Source organism: Molothrus ater, chromosome 9 (assembly GCF_012460135.2).
Source record: "Molothrus ater isolate BHLD 08-10-18 breed brown headed cowbird chromosome 9, BPBGC_Mater_1.1, whole genome shotgun sequence".
In the NCBI taxonomy this organism is placed as follows: domain Eukaryota; kingdom Metazoa; phylum Chordata; class Aves; order Passeriformes; family Icteridae; genus Molothrus; species Molothrus ater.
Window position 1 is genome coordinate 3,674,263 of NC_050486.2, and position 21,169 is coordinate 3,695,431.

Sequence of the window (21,169 nt, forward strand, 5' to 3'; positions counted from 1 at the left end):
CAGCATGTTGCAGGTTTGAAGGTGTTAAACATGCCAGGGTCTTTTGACAAGACACCAAACTGGAATCCAAAACCAGACCTGAGCTGCCTTTTGCTGCTTAAAACACCACCTGCCTTTTCAGCAGCTGGAGATCATCTCTGCCAGTCCCATGTTGGCCAAGTGATAAACAAAAAGTGTTTTGATAAACAAAAAGGGTTTCTGGAGCACTTCCAAAGAATATACACAGTATAAAATTATTAATTACACCCCATTTACACCCAACTTTTCTCTGCCTTTACCCCTTTCCATCCATCACTTCCCTGCTGACCTGCTGACACAGCACCCAGCACTGCAGAGAAAGCAAGCAGCTGCTGCTCCTGCCCTCCCTGCCTGCAATATCCTGACTCCAGGTGGAGCACAAGTCTCCAATAAAACAGGAATCTGTGGAAAAACAAGATCAGCACCTCCCCAGCTGTCCCAGCTCCCCCCAGCCACTCCTCCACAGCAGGGACTGGAATCCCTGAGCTCAGCCCTGCCCTGCTTTATGTCCCAGATGTACCTTTCTTTCTATAGTGTAATTTCTAGCCAGGTGCTGATTTCTTTAATACAGTTGGCGACTTTTTAGTGTTTCTTCCACAGGTTTCTGCAGAAGTCAGCACAGGCTGAGCAGCATGAAAAGAGAATTCTCCTATGTTTGCTCTGCTACGCTCCTGCTGTGGAAAACTAGGGAAGCATTTAGGCACAAACTCTTTTGGCAATTTACAATTCAACAGCTCTAACTCTGTGATGGCTCTCATATTAACACCCATTCAGGAAAGCTGGACCAGTTACTTTCCCTCCTTGCTAAAATGTGACCCCAGAGAGAGGGGGATTGCTGCCAATGTCCCTTCTCAGTGCCAGCCAAAGGACTTCTGGAGAGCAGAGCAGTGTGAGATGGTACTTACCCAAGTGTTCACCACAACACCCTCTCCATCCACTCCTGAGTAAGCCCCTGGCCTCACCAGCAAAGGCTTTTCACCCTGGTGTCTGTTCTGGACCACTCTCACCTTTTGGTATCTTTTGGACCACGTGCCTAACAGTTACTTTTAGGTTGCTTTTCAACAGCTTTGCAGAAACTATCTACTAAAAATCACTGGAATGCTTCTGATTGCATTTTATTTCCAAAAGCATAGATGCAAATAGAATATCCTCCTGGGGTCCACCTTGTCCAGGTCTAACTTTCCTTCCCATCTCCACAGCAGTGCATGCTGAGAGCAGAGCAGCTGGAAGCAGCTTGCTCACTTCACTGTCCATTATGCCTGACAAGCCTGTGATGAACTTGAAATGAGCCTCCTTGATGTGGCACCTCCCCTTCTCTCCTCCCCTGCCTGCAGCAATAAATTTGGGCACGTCCTCATCCTAGCCCCGGGCAGCTGTGTGCTCCTGGGCAGGGATGAGGATGGAGAAGAGGGCTCAGAGCTCTTCCAGGGAGCCCCAGAGAAGACGCCGAGAGTCCCCGGCTGCACAGAGCAAACGAGACAAGAGAGAGAGCAGCAGAGAAGCTGGCAAAGGGAAGGGAGATGTGAAGCAGGAGAAAGCCAAGGAGACCAAGAGCACTGCGGGGAGCGATGGTAGGGTGCACACCTCCACGGTGGTGGACGTGGATGATGTGGTGTCTGATGAAGAAATGGAGGCAATGGCATTGCTGGATAGTGAGCAGCAAGAGGAAGGTATGGCTTAAAGAAGGGAAGGGGTTGGAAAACTCTGGGCTCTTTGGTGCTGTGTGGGTCACAGCGTGACTCTGCTCTCTGCATGGTGTTATCACACCATCACACCATGCACAGGTGTGGTTATCCTCAGGACAGGATGTGGGAGACTCCAGCTAGCCTCCCAGCCAGCTTCTGCAGGCTTATTAGCACCATCCAGCGAAGCAGTGAACCTGGATACAAGCAGTTACATTCCAAGCATCTTTCACGCTTCAGCTTGCTACTCCCCAGTTCAGTTCATGCTCTGGTCTCTTCCTTTTCTTGCTTGGCCTCCCTTAGGTGGATGGCATTGGCCTTCCTGCCAGCTCATAGCCCAAAGAACCTTGCTGCAGGGAAGAACTGCCCTTGAGGTGACACTTCCCCTCACCTGCTGGGTAACCTTTAAGAGCAGCTCCTCTCCACGTGCTCGTTAGGCACATTCCCAGCCTGCTACAATAGAAGGGAGCAGTGTGATCCTTTTGGCAATACAACTGGGCCTGTTTGGACCCAGCATCACCACAGGCATGGCAGGTGTCCATTACAAGAGGCAGCACCACTTGTGCTCTTCCCTGCTAGCACCTCTGCTGCCCCAGAGTGACACCAAGGTTCAGACTTGCTCCTGACTCCCTGGGAACAAGCTTCATCTTTCTGCCTCCATTACAGGAATTATAGCTATTGGGCAGAGCTTAGGAGCTCTAGTGACTACACAGGTTCTTGGGATCTGAAGCTCCCTCAGGACCAGATGTTTCTATAAAATATTTCAAAGGCAGAGGAGCAGGGATGGAAGGGTTGGAAGGGATTAAAAATGGGAAGGGTGCTAACTTCACAGCTGGAAATCCTGATCCACTTCCTGGCTCCATCTGTTTTCATGCCATACCTGTCAATTTTTCCCTCAGACAGGAGCACAACAAAGGGCAGCCAGAGCAAGATGACCCACACTCACTTTGGGGAGATGTAGAAAGTAATAATAATCTGGGCTGACCATGCCAGCCACCCTCCAGCACCTTGAGGTGACTTCTTAGAACACGGGAAGATTTTACTGGCGCCAGAGGCATATGGGAACTGGGATGCAGCTAAAATCCTATTCCAAAACAACCTGAAATACTCTAATAGAGAAGGGCACTTCAGGCTGTGCATGTTTAAAGCTCTCTCTCATTTGTGATCTTTGTCTTTAGCTCATCTTTCCAGATAAACTTCAGGGATGCCAGCTCAGCAAAGCTGCCCATTCCAAGCCTTTCAACCCTGCTTTGTAGGCCCAATTCTTCAAGATGAAGTCTGCTTTCTAGTCAAGCAACCATGGAGAAGCATGGCTCAGTTTTTGCCAGTAAAGCAGAGAAAATCTGTCCATCCATCCTTGCTACTCCTGGCAATCTGGAGCAGGGAGTGTTCCTTAACTCAACTCCAGAGCCAAGTGGTTAATTTACAATGAGTCCAGGCAAACCACAGCAGTGAAGCTGATGTGTGCAGGCACTTGTCAGGCTATCAGTATTTTGGGAGCAGTCCTCTTCTAACATAGTCCTGTTGGATTTCTCCCCAGGTGTAAAGTCTCCTGGTCTGGGTGTCTGTGAGTGGCTTTTGACCATCTTGTCTTTCCTGTTCATCATACTGACCTTCCCCATTTCTGTCTGGTTCTGCATGAAGGTGAGAATTGCCATGGGGCCTCTCAGGATTTGGTGCCTGATCTGGATGTCACACACTGAGTCAGCCTTTGTTAGACATGAGCATAAAGTGTTTTTTGGTAAAAGGCCCCTATTTATACCTCTTCAACTCATCATTAGTTTTGATTTGTCCTTTATCACATGTTGCTACAGCACAGGGGTCCTACCATTGCCTATCAAATATTCCTGCTGAAATACCAGCAGGAAGGAAAACTTGCAATTTTTTTAAAACAAATTGCAAGTGTGTTCACTTTCAGACACATCCCTCAGCCTACCTAGCCCAGACATGGCTGCATTACAGCAGCAGGGTAAATAGGCTTTAAATTTAAAAATTTTAAGAGAGATTGATCTCTCAGTTAATAGCAGATTTTCCCTCTTCCTCTCATTTTTATTCAGATTTATAGCATGGCTACAAGTAGGCACTTGTAGGCATTTGATTCCTGCTTCTCAGGAAATTTCACATTTGTCTTGTTATCAACAAGAATGTCAGTATTACTGCTTAGCTCTTAGGATGAGCATGTTTGCCTTGGAGGGAAACAAACAATGTGGAACATTTTAACTTGGGTTATTTAAGTTTGGTCAGGCTATAGGGAAGCAAAATGCTGGATCCTCTTGGGAAACTCTGGGTGGGTCTAACATGGGCTGCTCTCCCCAAATCTCTGTCTGTCACAGGGCTGCTCATATACAAGGCTGGCCAGCAGTTCTGGGCAAAGGGTGAAGTGACTCAGTGACAGGTGATGCCACAAGCACCTAAATCCTCCCTTTTCATGGCTTTTCCAGAATAAACTTCCTCCCATGCTGGTCAGGCTGCTTTCCCCAGTCCTACTTCTTCCTCTGCAGCCTGGATTTGTTTCCCTCTGCAGGTGGTGCGCGAGTATGAGAGAGCCATTGTTTTCCGACTGGGCCACCTCCTTCCTGGCAGAGCCAAAGGACCCGGTGAGGTGTTTACTGAGCTCCCCCCAGCCACACTGCTCCTCTTCTGCATGCCTTACCAGAGCTCACATGCTGGGGCCCTCCAAGCAGACATGGCCAGACAGGAGATTTGATGGATTTTGTTCTCTTCCTTTTAAGGGCCAGTAGTTTCTGATGCCTTTTCCATCAGAGAAACAGCCCGAAAGTTTGAGTCTATGTATTGCTGTTCTTTTGTAGTTCTGCATGCTGAACCCTCTCCTGTTCTCCAAAACAGCAGAGGTAATTTTGTAGTTCTGATGATGAACCTGATGTCTTTCTCTTCCTCCCAAAGGCCTTTTCTTTTTCCTTCCCTGTTTGGACACCTATCACAAGATAGACCTCCGCCTCAAAACCCTAGAGATCCCCTTCCATCAGGTATGGCTGACACCCCCTCTCTATATTAATTTCGGTATCTTTTAAATGTTAAATCTTATGCTTCCAACCTTCATCCTTGCCAAGAAAAGTTTGTAAAAACATCTCAAAGTAACCTCTAGTTTGCCCAAGATCAGTCAGTAGCAGAGGTGGAAGCTACAAAGACTTAACCATTCAGCCAGTCTTCATCATTCTCTCAGTTGTGTGCTTTTCTTTTCTGTGCTACCTTAGAGTTGCCAGAACCAGCTCCATCTCCCCTAATGTCTTCTACTTAGGTGGTGACCAAAGACATGGTTACTTTGGAGATAGATGCTGTCTGCTACTACCGGCTGGAAAACGCCTCTCTTCTCCTGACCACGCTGACCAGCATCTCCAGTGCCATCCAGCTGCTGGTGCAGACCACCACCAAGCGCCTCCTGGCACACCAAGCCTTCTCTGAGCTTCTGCTGGAGAGGAAGAACATCAGCCAGGAGATAAAGGTGCTTCCGTGGGGAGGGAGAGGGCAAAGCAAAGGGTGAATTGAGACTCCACAAGAAGCTCAGGTGGCCACTCCCTCAGAGTCACAGACACTGGTTTGAAGAAGGCTTCCACACTGGGAATCAGTGTGGACTCCAGTTAAATCACCCTAAACCCCTGGGGTTAACACAAATGGGAAGTGAGGGCAGTAATTTTATTTCTGAGGGGCCTTGCCCAGTAGCACACTGAACCTGATAAATCTGCCTTACATTCCTGCAATTAAATCCCTGCCCTGTGTTGCTCCCTGTAAGGGCCTAGGCCAAGTCTGCTGTTCTCCCCATGCTCCAAAAACATTTGTCTTCACAGGTGGCTTTGGATGCAGTCACAGGCTGCTGGGGGATCAAAGTGGAGAGAATAGAAATGTAGGTAGGAAATGCTGGTAGAAGGGAATCCTCTCTCCTTTTGCAAGTACCTGTCCTGTGCTGTTTGCTGTTGCCTGCTCCTCTTCCTGCTTTGCCTCTGGCTCTCTCCCTGCAGGTGTTCTGCACAAGGTAGAGCCTCACCTCCCACGCTCCTATTTTCCCTGCCCTTTTCAGCCTCTGCCTCATGTAAAATTTCCATATCTGTTCTTTCTCCTGCCCTGACAGCCAGAGCAGGATCCTTAGCTGGGATCTCATCAGCCTTTCACTGCTGCTGCAGGCAGAGTTTGCACCCAATTCTGGTAGCCCAAAAGGCCCAGCAAGGCACTGAACTCTCCATGTCCCACTCTAGATCAAAGGCCCTGGGGGCTCAGCCCTGGTAGGGATGGGCTCATCACTCAAGTCTGTGCAGAAGGGTGGGACACACTGATCACAGAGAGGGACATGGAAGAGAGAGCCAAGCAGTGAATGAATAAATCTGTGAACAGAACATTCCTGTGCCTGTCTTGAGAGCTGTCTCCTAGTGGAGTCTCTGCTGCCTCACAAAGAGTGAGCTTAAACTATGAGCCTCAGAGACACAAAGAGATCTCCCTGCTGGCTGGTGATCATGCCTGGTCACTAGAAAACCAGGCTGAAAGAGAAGGTTGGGAATGGAGATAGAAGGCTGAAGTGAGACACGCAAAGAGGGACACCCAGGGACAAAAGAATAGGAATGAGCTGCTCTGCAGAGACTGACTGAGCTCATCCCAAGCCTCAGAGTGACCATCCAGTGCTGTCAGGAGAGTCAAGAGCCCAGCTAATGCCTGTCTTTACTACCACAGCAACAACGTGCAGCTGCCTGCTGAACTCCGGCAGTCTCTGGCTGTGGAAGCAGAGGCCCAGAGACAGGCCAAAGTGCGGGTATGCCAACATCTGAATCTTCTCATCTCCTTCCAAAGCATTCCTCCTCCCTTTCCCACCTCTGATTTGAGGGCCCTGTGTGTGCCACACAGGCACACAGCTCTGGGTTGAGGTGTTTCCTTTAATTCCTGAACAAGAGCTGAGTCTATCTAACAAGGGGAGCTCAGTTGTGAGCTCTGAGGGGCCTGGTAAAAACATCCAGACATGAGCTTCCAGACTTCTGGCAATGCCAAGAGGTTAGTACATGCTGTGATCTTCAAGGAGCAGGAATGTTATAATCACACTGACCCCGAAAATTTCATCAAGGAAATCTTCCTCTGTACCAGGCAGTCTGTGCCCCCTCACTCCCAGCCTCACAGAGCCTTCCTTCTTCCCCTGCTTGGTAGGTGATCGCTGCAGAGGGGGAAAAGGCTGCTTCTGAGTCCCTGCGGATGGCAGCTGAGATCCTGTCCAGTGCTCCAGCTGCTGCTCAGCTCCGTTATCTCCATGCACTGCACTCCCTTACCACAGAGAAACCTGCTGCTTTCATCTTGCCCTTGCCTCTGGATGCCATGAACCTGGTCTCTCCAGCTACCCACAGCTCTCCAGCTGTGAGCAGCCTCCTTACAGACACCACAAAGCTCCCAGAAAATCCAAAAGACAAGAAGGACTCACCCATGCTCTGAGAGAAATGGTTCCCACCTTGCTCCTGCTCAGAAAGGAGGAAGAAGGCTGGCCAACCATCAGGTTCTGACCTAGAGGCAGGAGGGAAAGCAGCCCAGGCCTGCAATATAAAGTGGATTGTACATGGAAAAAGCCTCTACTTGTTTTGGAAAAGAACAAATGTGGTGTGCGAGGAGCAGGCCTGGCAAGTGTGTGAGCAGGGGATTGAGGGAAGTGGGGTGTCTCCCTTCCCCTCCACAGAGCCAGATGCACCTTGACACGTTACAGCCTGGCTCACATCATGGGGTGTGATCCATCTTGCCCCATCACCTTGCAAGGAAGGACAGACCTTCCCATATGTCCTTACATGTGCCCCATCCACAAAGCAGACAGGTGGGAGCGGGAGCATGACAATCCGTGGGGGAACAGCACGCAGGCAGGATGCTGGGTGCTGCCATCCTGTAAGGAGGGAAAGGTCCTTGTGGTGTCCTGGATATGGGATTTCATTTACCACCACGTACATCCCCATAACTAGGCGTTTAGCCCTAGTTCTGAAGTAGGACGAAAAGGAAGAAGGTGAGAGGGCAGCCTTTAAAGCTTGGTGCTTCCCTGCCGGGCACATCTGCTGTGCAGGGGAAAGGCTGTGCTGCTGCTCGCTTCCACAGGGTGGTGAGGCAGGACAACGTCTGAGCTCGTGGGCACTTAAAAACGTTAGTGTGAGGTGACCAGTTTAACCAACGCCCCCTGGGCTGACAAGGGGAATCCCGCACCACTGGCTGAGAGTCTCGGGAACCGAAACACCTTTGCCCGCAGGCAGCTGCCTTGGTAATTTACACACCCAGAAAGCAGAGAGAGTTCTCAAAAATCCTAGAAGCCACAAAACTCCATCTTTCCTGCCTACAGCTGCTTGAAATGGCCAGGAACCTACAGGAACCTACAGTCCTTTCCCTTGGCAAAAATCTGACGCACTGTCAAAGGAAATATCCCTGCACTCAGGTTTTCTGATCCTGGTGCCCTTTATGTGGGTGTCAGCTCTGCTCCTGCCCTTTCACTTGACCTACAGTATCTCCCCTTGCTTCAAAGCAGATCTCCCTGCACAGCCATTCCCAGCACCACTGTTCTGCTGTTGGTGTCCTGTACAGGTCAAGATAGAGGGCGCTTTGTTGCCTTTCTTTTAATTAGCCCACATTGCTGGTCATGATGCCGGTGCCTAGCAGGGGATACTCAGCCAGTCGCTCACTCTTGAATTTTCATTTATTCACAGCTCTTTGCCTGCTGGTAACTCTAACTGCTCCCATGACTGCTCCACAGTCTACAAATATTTGCCAGCATTTTTACAAGGACAGCTGGCCAGCCAGCCCTCTTACAAGTGGGTGGGAGTGAGAAAAATCCCCCTCTGAACTCGGCAGTGACCACACAAGCACCTGACCTGCAAGTGTAACCTCCCAGTTACATCGTTTGCCACTGTAACCCTCCCAGGGGAGGGGGCAGCAGGGTCACTGTGGCTCCTGCTGGTGTGGCTGTGATACATCTCAGGAGTGATCTGCTCGCAGAAAATTAGCTCCGGGAAGTTGAACGGCTCTGTCATCTTCCACTGGGGAACATGAGCTGTGCAGTTACTCCTCTAAAGCTGGTTCTGCTTATTTCTCATGCTGCTGGAATAGGCCCTTCTTTCCCAACCTCAAGGACATAAGGGCAAAAGGGCCTAACATTACAGAGTGAGCTACAGCTGATTCTTTCTCTGGACATTTCTTTGGCTGCATTTCTAACTCCGTGTAAAATGATCCATCCCCACCAAGATCATTGGCACAGGAAGGACCAACAGCTTTACAGATAAAGTCTCAAAGGAACAACACTGGCCCAAGAACTGATGTCAGGAGACACACAGCACTATGTCAGGGCACACCCATCACCCTGTTTGCACTTGAATCTGCAGAAGCCAGGCATGGGTTTTTCAAACTTTCTTACAGAAAGGCAAATTATAGCTAAGAGCATCCTCAGTTCCAAAAAGCATGCCTTGTTCCAGCAGGATCTTCTCTCTTTTACATGTACAGAGCCAGCAAAAACTTGTCATTTTACCACCTGGAGATACTATGCTCAAAAGCCTCACAGAAGGAAAACCTAGTTTAAAAATGTACTTAAGGATTAGTGATAGAAGAAGTTTCCAAGGGAGAATTTACTCTGAGGGAGTTGGCAGGTGTTGTCTGCGGCAGTGTGATTCCTGAGACTTTCACTGCCTGCTCTTCCAAGCTGAGAATGGGTCAAATTGCAGTCATCCCAATTCTTGTACATTTTCCTCCTAATCAGTCAGACAGCTGGTAGCTGAATCATCTGAAGCTCAGAGGATGAAGAGGGTACTCACTATCAGATACATAACCAGGCCATGCTGGCACTGAGGTAAAAAACCCTCTTGATATGAGAGGGAAGAGCTGCAAACAACTTGCTTGCATGATCCAACACGGATGAGACAGAATGAAATAAAGCAGCAAGAAGAGATTGATGAGTGCCAGCAGGAGGGTCACAAGCAAGAGAGGTGTGTTTAGTAGAAGTTTGAAGTAGCAATTGTTTTACAAGGATGACAAACTACAGAACTGTGGGAGGAGGCAGAGGACAAGCAAGACACTTGTGGAAATGGCAGAGGCAGGAAGAAGAACAGCATAAATGCTGAAATGGCAGAGACATGTCAGGGTAGTAGGTAAGGAGTAACAGCAATGGATCAGGGTGAAATGCCACTAGGAATGAGCACTAAGACACTACTCAGTCATTGCTGTTCTTCAGTGTTTGCTTTTTATGGATCTCTTGGGCTGGCCAGAGGTAGAAGCTTTGGGACGTGAGCAGGCCATGACTTCTGAGATATTTTCTTGGAAATTTTTCAGAAAGGAAAAACAGCAAGCCAAAGCCATTAAAAATACCACAGACTTAAAATATGCCCAAGATATCACATCCTTAACAAACAAGTTAGCCCTCCTCTCATTCTGAAGTCAAAGGGACAAGATACACTAAAGGACTAAGGGAAGAAATTTTAATTACCACTCTTTCTCCTTCTCCACATTTAAATCTTGTGGATATAGTTAAGAAAGAACACAAGGAAATGCTTTCATGCCTAATAGGCTTGTGACCTAAGGAACTCACTGCCACACCATATGGACAAGAACAGTAGGTAAGCAGTGTTCAAATACCTCCTAGAGAAAGCAAGAGTGTCATGCTATAAACACAAAAGATCTGAGGCCTCTGGAACATAATTTCTTTCTAATCCAAAATCAGTGATCCTAAACAGATCTTCTTGACTGTCACAGGGAGTACTCACTCACAAGGAGCATTATGCCAATTACAGTGATCTCCTAGATATAGACCCTACGTTACATGTCAAAATCAAAATTAGTTTCTCTCCAAACCAGACCATGTTCAGCAGTTTTTTTCTGCCCTGATCTAGAATCACGTTAAAAGCCTCTTTGCTTGACCACTGACAGAGTTGAGACAAAACCCCAGGATGTGTCCAGCAGGAGAAGGTTCTGCATTAGGGTTAGATAAGTGAAGTGTCCTCAAAGATTGCTTCAGTTTCCAAATCTGGAAAAAGGTTCAGAATATTGATTATCTTGACTTTGCCTTTTCTTGTTTGTTGCTTTTTGGATGCCTTCCTTGTCTTTCTCAGCTTGCTCTCTAGCTCTTGATTCCCTGCAGAGCTTCTTCCTGCTTCTCTTCAAGACCTTCAAATCTTTCCTCTGTATTCTGAGCACGGATCTCTGTTTCTTTGAAACACAGAGGCAAAGTCAATGCAAAAACATGAAATCTAAGGAGCTGCTGTCAGGAGACCCAAGAGAAAGATCTGGAGAGCTGAAGAGTCCAGTGGGACTGGCTGACTCTATAAAACATGTCTATGATTTCAGAGAAGGGCATTATTAAAAGATTTACAAAGGATTTTATGGCACATCTATGTAAACCTTGCAAATTTAATTAATTATAAAACTCAGTGTTTGCTAGCAGAGGGTGAGATGCTGATCTTCACTGTGAGAGGATAAAAACAGAGCAGAGTCAGTTCTATTAGCAGGGCTAATGAGATGGGGTTTCCCTGGTTAATGCAAGCTCTCAGACAAAATAAGCACCTGCCTGAAATGAAACCCTGCCCTGCTCAGGCCTCCAGCACAGGACCAGTACTCAGAGCAGCTGCACTTGCAGACGTTCCAGGGCTGCCAGGACTTCAAAGTCTTCCTGAGAAAAGGAAGTGGAGGACTTGTTGGCAGCCACCTCCCTCTGGCTGGAAAGGGAAAAACCTTTGTTTAAGTGAATGTGAAACCAACAATGCCACATTTCATCAGCAGTGTGTGCCTGGTTTCATGCCAGTATCTCAGCTCACAGTCCCAACCCAGGCTAGAGCTCTGTGTCAGCAAAACATGGAAAACCAGAGGCCAGGTCAGGCACTGAATGAATCTTGGCATTAAAAACAGACTAAAATCCTTTTCTATGCAGATATGAAAATCTCACTGCCTCATAGTCTTGGATTGCTGGTGTAATCACTGGGTTACAGAGGTTGGAGAAGGCTGTAGCTCGACCAGGAGCAAAAGAAACCTCAAAACACTCACCAAAATATTTGGAGAACAGAAAGAAGCAGCTCCTTACAGGGTCCAACAGGCATAAGTCAGCTTTCAACTATGATTTTTCAGTAAAAGTAACTCTTGAGAGGCTCCTGCTCTAAGCCTTGGAAGGTAATTGTGATTTCCAGGGACTTATATCTGTAAAACAAATCAAATCCATAAAGAAATGCTCCTGCATCTTCCACTGGCATGCAGAACTGCTGCCCTTGGTCAGAAAATTCATACCAGCACCTGGCTGCTGCTGAAAGAGAAAAGGAAATAAGAGAAAAGGAAAAAAGAAAAAAGTAGGAGATACCACTGGCCTAGTGGCATTCAGGGCAGTTGTAGGGCCACAAGTCACATCACATACTGTGAGTAATAAACAAAAAGGTCCTGCTGGAAAGTAGCACATTGCATCTACTACAGTCACCTGCATAATAGCATCTTCCTCTTTTACTTCTAATCTTTCTTTCTCTGTTATGGATTTCCTATTGTTGTTGGCATCTTCACCTGCAAACTGTTCTTGAGTTGAAGAAATTATAGTCCTTAAAGTCCCTGAAGTTCAGCTTTAGTTGCAATTCCTGTAAGGCACCGTCAGGATCAGGTTAGTGATGTCCTCCATTTGTCCATGCAAACAACCTAGGCAAAGCCAGCTGGTGTCTGACTTTCTCTTGCATCTATCTAGACTTAAACTCCAGCCACCTAGGGAGTCCTGGTTGTAGATATTTCTAAACACAAATGAAAAGGCCAATTACTTAACATTACATCAGCAGCAGGAAAAAGAGAAGCAGCATGAAAGCTGCAGCACTGGCTGTACACTGGAGTCAAGAACAACATCACTCTGCCTTGGGACTGAGTTCAGAATCAATGGGAACAAATTATCCTAGACAATAAATCTAATTCCATTTCCTTGTCATCTGAAAGCAACCTGCTTTTTCATGAAAGCAGACTAATGCCAGGCCAGCCATCTATATAATGCAGCCCATTGTCATAGGCAGTCTCAAACATCCTTCCACATAAGGAATTAAATCAGAAGCTCAGCCTGATCTCCTGAGCAAGGCAAGCTCCAGGACTGCAGCAAAAATCCACCTCAATGGTGAAGGAAAAGCCATCATGCATCATGGGGAGCTGATCTAGGAGGGTGGTAAAACTGAGACACTCAGAGGACAAGCAGTCTGCTGTCACATCACAGCAAATCCACCAGCCACGGGACCAGTTTTCTGTGCAGCTCAATCACCTGCACAGAGCATCAGAGCAAACCTAAAACCACTAATGAACAACTGGTCTTGCTAAGTAATCTGAAGTCAGTGTATTTCACATAAATCAGTGTCCTACCTCATTCAATTTGCCAACTGGTCCAATGACAGAAATGTTTATTTGTACCATTTTTTTCTTCCATATTCATTAAAAACACATATTTTCCAGCTATGGATCTACCCTTCTCCCAGCTCTTGTTTAGGATCATATGCTGTTTATCAGCCATGTTCTCATATCCAGAATTCAGCAACAAACCAAAAGTCACACACTACACTGCAACCCTAGAGAAACACTTCCTAGGAATCTACAGCCTTAGGAGAAGGAAATTAAACCACAGAGAGCCAGCAGGCCCAGCTGCTCTCTGAACAGGAAACATCAGTGTTATTCCAGAGGAAATTCTTACTAAGGGTGAAACAATAAATTTGTGCTCATGCACTGTACAGCAGACCTTGCAGCTACTTTTAGAGGAGCTCTCCTCTTCTCCTTTGGCTGGCAGACAAAAACCACAACTCAAACAGGAAAGAAAGTATCGAAATAGAAACAAGTGTCTTCACAACTGTGCTCTGGCCAGAGGGAGACCAAAGGAAAGACTGGATTCTAGATAGAAGGCTCTTATCCCTAGCAACTGGAGTCTTGTGCTTCCTTTTTCGGGAAGAACATCATTAATTCAAAAATAGAACACACTGTTGGATCTGACAAAAAATCCCCAGGTACCATCAAAGAAAGCCCCAAACCCAGAAGCAAAATGACCTCCAGACCTGAAGGATCTCCTGTCTCAAAGATATCTTTTGCTTCCCAGCTCAAAACCCCCCAGTATATTTAAGCACACCATATGCTGGAAACCTGACACAGGCTTTTTTGTTAATGCTCTGGTTGTGGGCAAACCTGGCACTCACAAGGAATCTTGCACATACACATTATGGATGTGCTCTGCAAATTATTTATTTCTTGACGATATTTACCAAAGACAATGGAGCACCATGGAGAAGAATATGCCCCCACATATCTGACTCTGTATGAATCACTCATTTTGGTGGGTTTTTTTTCAAATGTCAAGATTTCCAAAGCAGGTGGCAGTTCTGAGGGAGATGGGGGTGTTCCAGGAAGGATATTGAAATCTCCAACTGTTTCCACAGGGGTTGCCAAACCAAAGCAAATGAAAGGCAGTCACCAATCACTTTAACACTTCAGCTGATCACGTTTATCCCACTGCACCAGAAGCCTCACAAAAGGACATTTTGCAGGTGCAGTTTTCTGTACAAGGCCAGCCCAGATCCAATTAACACCTCTGTCTTACAGGAAGTGTGGTTTATCATCACTCTCAGCTTCCTGCAATGGGCTGGAGCCTGTACAGCTCCTCACTGCATCCACCTGGGCCAGTCAGGCAGGAATCTTGTGATAAAATACTGGGAGCTTGGCTTCGTGCATGCCAAAACCTCACTTCAACTTTCACACCTTGAATATTTCTTCCCAGTGCTGTTAAAAACCTAGCTGTGCCTGCAGGGGAAGAAAATACAACCTTTAATTATAATTCCTTCAGCCAACAAAAATAAAACTGGATTCTGTGAGGGATGCCAAGAGGGATGAACAGCCTATGTGGGAGCTGGTTACACTCAGGATTAAGAATGAGCTGTTTAATAAACACTGGATACAAAGCTGCTGGAAGAAAATAGGCTTGATGCAAAGCCCTGACTTCTTGTCTTGGCAGATTTGGCTCCCTCATTGCACAAAGGCTTAATATAATTCTTTTTAAAAGAGCCTTGCAGTCACAATCACATTCTTCAATGATGCAGGTGATGCAGATGTGCAAAATGCCTGGATGAGGCAGTAAATTACTTGTTCATTCACTTATCTAGCCATGCTGATGAATATTCCCTGTTTCTTGGGGAATGTGCTTGAGATGTAACAATGCCTGCTCTTGATAGCCAATGTTTAACCTTAGTTAAAGTCCTGGGGAGGTCTTGGTCTCTGTGACATCTTGTAGCAAAGTTGGCACATTAAGCACATGGTGGGAAGGACAATCCTTTTGTGTTTCAGTGATTTTGATGACCCATGCATGATTTTAATGCATGGCTTGGTTCTCCCTCTGCACAGCTGTGGAGTAGGGCAGGTTAAATTCTCTGGTTTAGGAGAAATGCAATGAAGCAGAGTTGGCATGTCCAGACTGGTAAGAAATGGAGTCATTTACCCTCTGTAGGATGAAACTCTTTAGAATGCACAATGGCAGCTCCACAACCAGGCATTAGTTTTGAATTATCAGGAGGCCAAAGAGAAGCAGTAGGAGTGATTTTTGTTTAAGTTTTCCTGCTGTGCAGCAGGAAAGATAAGGCAGGTGCCATGAGGGCATGGGATGAGGAAGACAGTCACTTGGGAACACTTGCATGGGGTTTGGCCATATTACCCCTTACAAGTATTTTGTCATCCTTACTAAATAGCAGCTAGCTTTCAGAAGGCTCTTTGTGTCATTACATTGATCTTAGCACTTCATTAAAGCCCAAGAAAAGAGAGACCTAAATGAAGATCACTGGAGAAGTCACTCTAGTCCCAAGTGCAAATTTCAGAGTAAAACCACACCTTGTTCTCACAATGAGGGTACTCTGTGAAGGCTTTAAGAAGTGATCAAGGAAGACTGAACAAAAGCTCAGACCTCAAGACAAACCTTTTAAATTTCCTGTAAGTACTTTCTTACATGTCCTTTCTAAAACAATCTCATCTGTCATTGTTCTCTCTCCCTCTCCCATCCTTGTCATCAAAACATTTGTATTTCTGTCACATTCTGCTGGAGACCAGGTTATTGGATCATAGAAGGTAATAAATACTTCAGGTAACTGAGTGCTCTTGCCTTACAGGACAAAATTACCATGTTCTCAGTATTGTCTCTTACCTATTCTTTATAATCTCTCTCATTTTCACTGTTTCTCACCAAAGAGCCATGTAAAGAGAAAGGATACCTTGTGTTTTCTGCTGAAAGGCCATTCATTACATTACAATGCAAAAATGAACCCAGGCCATTCAAAACTCCTTGCCTTGTATGGATCAAGAGAATACCTGGCCTATGGCCCAGCTCCCAAAGTCTTTGTGAAAATGAGCTAAGATTTCTTTTTCTGGGCTCCACTAGCTGAAGCAATTTTGGATCAGACATCCATGCTGTGCCTGTGCTCAGACCATGGCTAACTATGACAATCTGCTGTTAACCTTTTGCTATGCTGCTGTCTGGGCAATGCTGGCCCCATTCCTTCATCTTGCTCTCCCTTTCTTAGGACAACAACTTATTTCTTTCCTTTAGCTGTCTCATCTCCTGTTGTAGGCTGAAATATGGCATGTAGCATAAGCTAATGCAGGGAAAAGGACAGGATAACCCTGAGTGAAAGAATAAGATGACAATATGAGAAGCAGCTCAGCAAACCTGAGTAACACATGTGCAATTTAGTTTTATTCTGAATAAAGGAAATAAGATGATTAAAATAAACCAGCAGAAATGAAACAGTTTGGAAATCAGGAACAAGTCAAGGTCTTGCAGAGGCAAAGGTTGAGAAGGTTAGTTGCAAATTACTCAACAATTGTTTGTTATCTTACACAGTAGATGATAAATTTGATAAAGATAAGTAGATGATAAAGATGATAAACAAAGAAAACATTTATTGACATACTTTATTATCAGGACAATTCAGTATCTAAATGAAGATAACTTTGCATTACTGATAAGGTAAAAAAAATATTACCCTCAGAGAGTGCTGCTTGGTTAATGATCTTCAAAGAGATGTTTTACTCTACATTTTAAATATCCATCCTTTCCTTTTAGTTTCTTTTCCATAAATCATCCACATAATCACAAACCACACACTCTCCCACTGAACATATGACTTCCCCGTGTTATATCTGCATTGCATGTTCTTTGCACTGTATTACATTTAAAATTACAGGAATTCTTTTCACCTGTGACTGCAGATCAAGTTTCTTGGAGTTTATCATTGGAATGCTCTTGATTCCCAGCACATATCTGGGGATCATACTTTAGCTTTGGAAAAGGCCAGTACACAACTGGTCCTTTATTACCTGCTACTTTCCTGACAAGGCCAAGTAAAGACTGAGCTGCAAAACTGGTCATGCCTTACCATTCCCCCCACTTTTCCTTCTACTGGATTCTCAGTAATTTACATGCCCTTTGGTTTGTTTCTTCCAGGGCAGGCTGCCATGGAGACAATGCCTCCCTACTGCTCTAGGTCTGCTTTTAGCATCTGAAAGAAGAGCTCAAGCCTGCTGTGCCCCTAAAAGCTGGACCAGCCTTTGGCTGTGACAGAAAGGTGATGGAAATCAGGTAAGAGAAGTATGAGGAATCCATGAGCATAAAGATGCTACAGTGAGTAGGAAGCACAATAAATTGAAATCTGCTGGTGACAGTTCTGAGCATTTCTACAGATTAACGTAATTTATCAGTCACCAGAGCTTTTGATCAGATAGTGCTCAAATGGGACTGAGTTTAATGCACTGCCTGAACTATGGCGTTGGTCAATCGTAACTTCTCATGTGGAGACTCTTGAGCTTCAGCACAAAAGGTTTGAGCTGAAGTGGTTTTGTTCAGACTGGTGAACAAAACTGAACTGGTGAACTTAGATGCCCCCTGGGACTCAGCTAACACAGTTCAAACACTGTTTGATAATATGTTCAACCCCCAAAATCTTGCATTTATCAACTCCTTGAAGTCTTGTAGGATTTCATCCAGTGCCTTTTCATCATCAGAGAGTAGCTAAAGCAGAGGGAAAGAAGGGATGAGAGCTGAGGAAAAACTCTGTTAGAGTCAAGGACTCTTCCAAGAATGGGGCAGCTACAGCTTCTCTGGGCAACCTGTGCCAGTGCCTCACCACCCTCACAGGGAAGAGCTTCTTTCTAATATCTAACCTGAACCTACTGTCTTTCAGTTTGAAGCCATTCCCCCTTGTCCTGTCACTTGATACCCTTGGAGAAACATGAAAGATGTGCACATACTCCTGGTTCCCTCCCAAAGAGGACACAGGTTTGGCAGCTGGGGGAGGGAAGCTCATATAGTGTTTTTCACTCTGCTTTTATCTTTCCCACTACATGATTCAGAACCTGACAGAAACAATCTACATCTGAAAGCAGATGGAAACAGCCAGCTCTGAACTGTGCTAGGGAGGCTGATGAGTTTTAGGATCAGGGTAACACTGGGACACATGTATGAGGCTGTTCCTTCTCCCAGCTAGTGATAGACCCAGAGAAACAGCTGAATACAGCACTGATGGGAGTGTGACTCTGCAGCAGCCCAGCACTCCCTTACTGCAACCTAAACCATGCACCAGTCTGCACTCAGCCTGAGCTCCCTCCCTTGGGTCAAGAAAGATGGATGAGATCATGTTTTTTAGGCAGATTAAGCTTGCACTGCCTGTGCTTGGCCAAAGAGCATTTTTCAGTCTGCTGCCAATACCCTATTGCCTACAAACCAAAACATTCCTCCCCTCCTAGCGCTGTTAAACTTCTCTTATGTACAAAGAAGTGTAAAGCTAGTCCCTGCTAAGTCAATTAAAGCCAGGAGAGCTTCTTTTCTTAATCATGGATCACAGAGCATCCCTGCCAGCCTGGCATCCTTTGGAAAGATGGTTCTAAGAAGTTGTAATTTAGCAACTCTTTTGTTTATTAATCCCAAAATGTCTTTCCCTCAGATCTCTTGGCCCAACAGGAGACAGCTGGTCCATTCATCCAGCCACATCAGCAGCACCAGCCACCTACCAGAAGAGACCAGGGGAGAGACCTTGCTGTGTGTTCCCAGTTCTGTCTTTCCACTGCCCTGGGCTCCTTATCCCTTCTTTGCCAACCTTCCAGCACTCATCAAACTGACAGGATGGTCTGTCAGGTACCTGAATTTGCTCCAGCGATTAGGATAATACCAAAGCCGATCTCGCATTTGCAGGCAGCTCTGCAGACAAGGCACACGTGGCTGTCACTATTGAGCAAGAAACGTGTCAGGGAGTGGGAGAGGTCAGGGTGACCATCTAAACAAGCTCTGTGTTGTTACTTCTTGAGGCTAAAGAAACCAGCGTGGACAAAACCTCAGCAAGGGAATGACACAGCACAGGGCGTTTCTGAGCATGTTTGCAGGGAGTGGAAGGTAGCACTTCAAATCTGAGTCAAATAGTGTGGTCAGCAAAGTGATGCAATATAGGAGAAATTTATCTTAGGAGGTCAGCAAACTTTTTGCCCAGGGAACAAACACATGCCCTAGAGAAGACTACTCTACACAGAAAAAAGACAGGAGATGGAAACACTCACCCCAAAACCCCCTGGGGGCTCTGGTGGTTTGTGGGGACTGTAACTACCCTGGGCTGTGGAGAGAAGCACGAGCACAGGTCAGGCTTTGGGAACCTCCTCTGGAACAAAATGAGTTGCCAGAGAGAAAGAAAATGCCTGATGTGGTTAAGCACCCTGGAGGTATCCCTCAGCTTGGGGATTTCTGGAGAATAACACATCAGAACCACTTCAACAGCATTTACTCTGCTGGTGAAAAGAGAGAGCAAAACTGATGATCAAACATAGGCCTGAGAAAAGCTGTGGCAAACTTCCTGGCAGTCCCTTACCCCAAAGCAGCATCTAAAGCACAGGCAATCTAAACCACAGGCAGCTAATCCCAAGTTTAGTGGTTGTTAGGTCTTTGGTGAAGCCTAGGACAAGTTACCTGTGGGAGATAAAGCTCCAGGTGCATGGACACTAAGGGATGCTCTAAATCAACTTCAGTCTGTGTGTCTGTAAAGCCATTTTCCTTCTGGTGGACTGCTAGCAGTCAGTTTCCTGCAGAGTTGGGAGCGCCCTAAAACACCAGCAATTGCATACAAAAATACAAAATGTAATGCAGGGAAAGATCCCATTACTAAAGGGAAGCTGGAGGGATGGAGAGACAAATGCAGAACCCCACAGCCTCCAGCCCAGAGCTACCTGACAAGTCCTCACCTTATGGTTCCTCTCATCTTCTTTCCATTGCCTTTTGGTCCAGGAACAGGCATTCCATGTGTAGGCATGGTGAATGGATTTTTTTTTTTTTTTTTAATGCTTAGCCAAGAAAATTTGCAGTAATGAAACCAGTAGCAGAATTAAACCCACATTTGTACTTCATAGGGTTGGGGTTTTTTTTGCTCTTATTTATTGTGGAAACCCCCCTTACACCAGACACTGTGCATCTGTTCAGGAGCCCCCAGTGCTTTGCTGTACCCTCCCAAGGGGCACTTACTTGGTTTCCACCTACAAGCTGCCTAAAGCACCACTGCTTCTTTCATAGATCTTACTGGGCCAGAGATTTAATAGATTTAATGGTATTTGTCACCAATTATTAATCTCACCACTTTTTCTTCTTGGAGGTGTATCTTACTAATGAAAAAGAAATATATTGCCATTGGTCTCATAATCCCCATGAATTCTCTTCTGAAGCCTTTCTCCCCCACCAGCCTTGTCAATTGTGTAAGTTTTTATAAATGCTTCTGCTATGAAGCATTTATAAGCGTTCTCCTTATCAGCTCCATCCCTGTACTGTAGGTTTTAATTACATTAATTACATTTCTTTGCTTTCAGATACATGTTTGTGGGTGTAGGTAAGATCTAGGAGTAGCCCTGACAGGTAGTTTCTTGTCTTGTTGTGCAAATGGTTCCTTGGAAAGAAAATACAAAAAATTGCAAAAAAAAAATCTTGACAGAAGTTTTGTTTTCCATCTCGTGCCTCTTTGGCAATACTTGATATTCCCACCAAAGAATGGGAAGATTAATGGCCTTGTTCTGTAGCTGTTACAGTTTAAGGACACAGACAGGACTTTGGAGCATGTGGTACACAGCTGGAAAAATATCACATTAAGTTCTTGGCTCACAAACTCTTTTCAGGCCCAAAGTAAAGGCAGAAGTCACCAACATGATACACATTTGGCAGCTGCTCCAATTTGATCAGGAAAGGTGAGAAACTCTGGTCTGTTCCTGGAGCTATTGACTCCTTCCTTCCCTGTGCTCCTGTCCTGCACATCAAGGATATCCTTTCCCCTCTCAGTGATGATACAAAGTTTAGAAAACCCTAACTTCCCTTCTCACCTGGTGTTTTACCTTGGACATTTCATACTGGTTTCCAAGGCCTCAAGAAGGGCTTGTGTAAAAGTTTCTCCCCACACACCCAACCAAGATCTCTCCTCTACCATCCTGTGATCATGCCTGGTGGCTCTAAGCCTGGGTCTGCTATGGCATTAATGTCTCCA

General features: G+C 45.9%; 1 protein-coding gene across 1 annotated transcript; it reads left to right on the forward strand.

Annotated features, from left to right (window-relative positions):
* The first annotated feature begins 1,411 nt into the window (after positions 1 to 1,411).
* On the forward strand, positions 1,412 to 7,124 carry NPHS2 (NPHS2 stomatin family member, podocin). The gene is made up of 8 exons (XM_036388019.1): positions 1,412 to 1,688; positions 3,241 to 3,344; positions 4,225 to 4,297; positions 4,605 to 4,687; positions 4,960 to 5,163; positions 5,507 to 5,562; positions 6,381 to 6,459; positions 6,846 to 7,124. The coding sequence occupies exons 1-8, from the start codon at positions 1,412 to 1,414 to the stop codon at positions 7,122 to 7,124; spliced, it is 1,155 nt and encodes a 384-aa protein (XP_036243912.1).
* Positions 7,125 to 21,169: the final 14,045 nt, after the last annotated feature.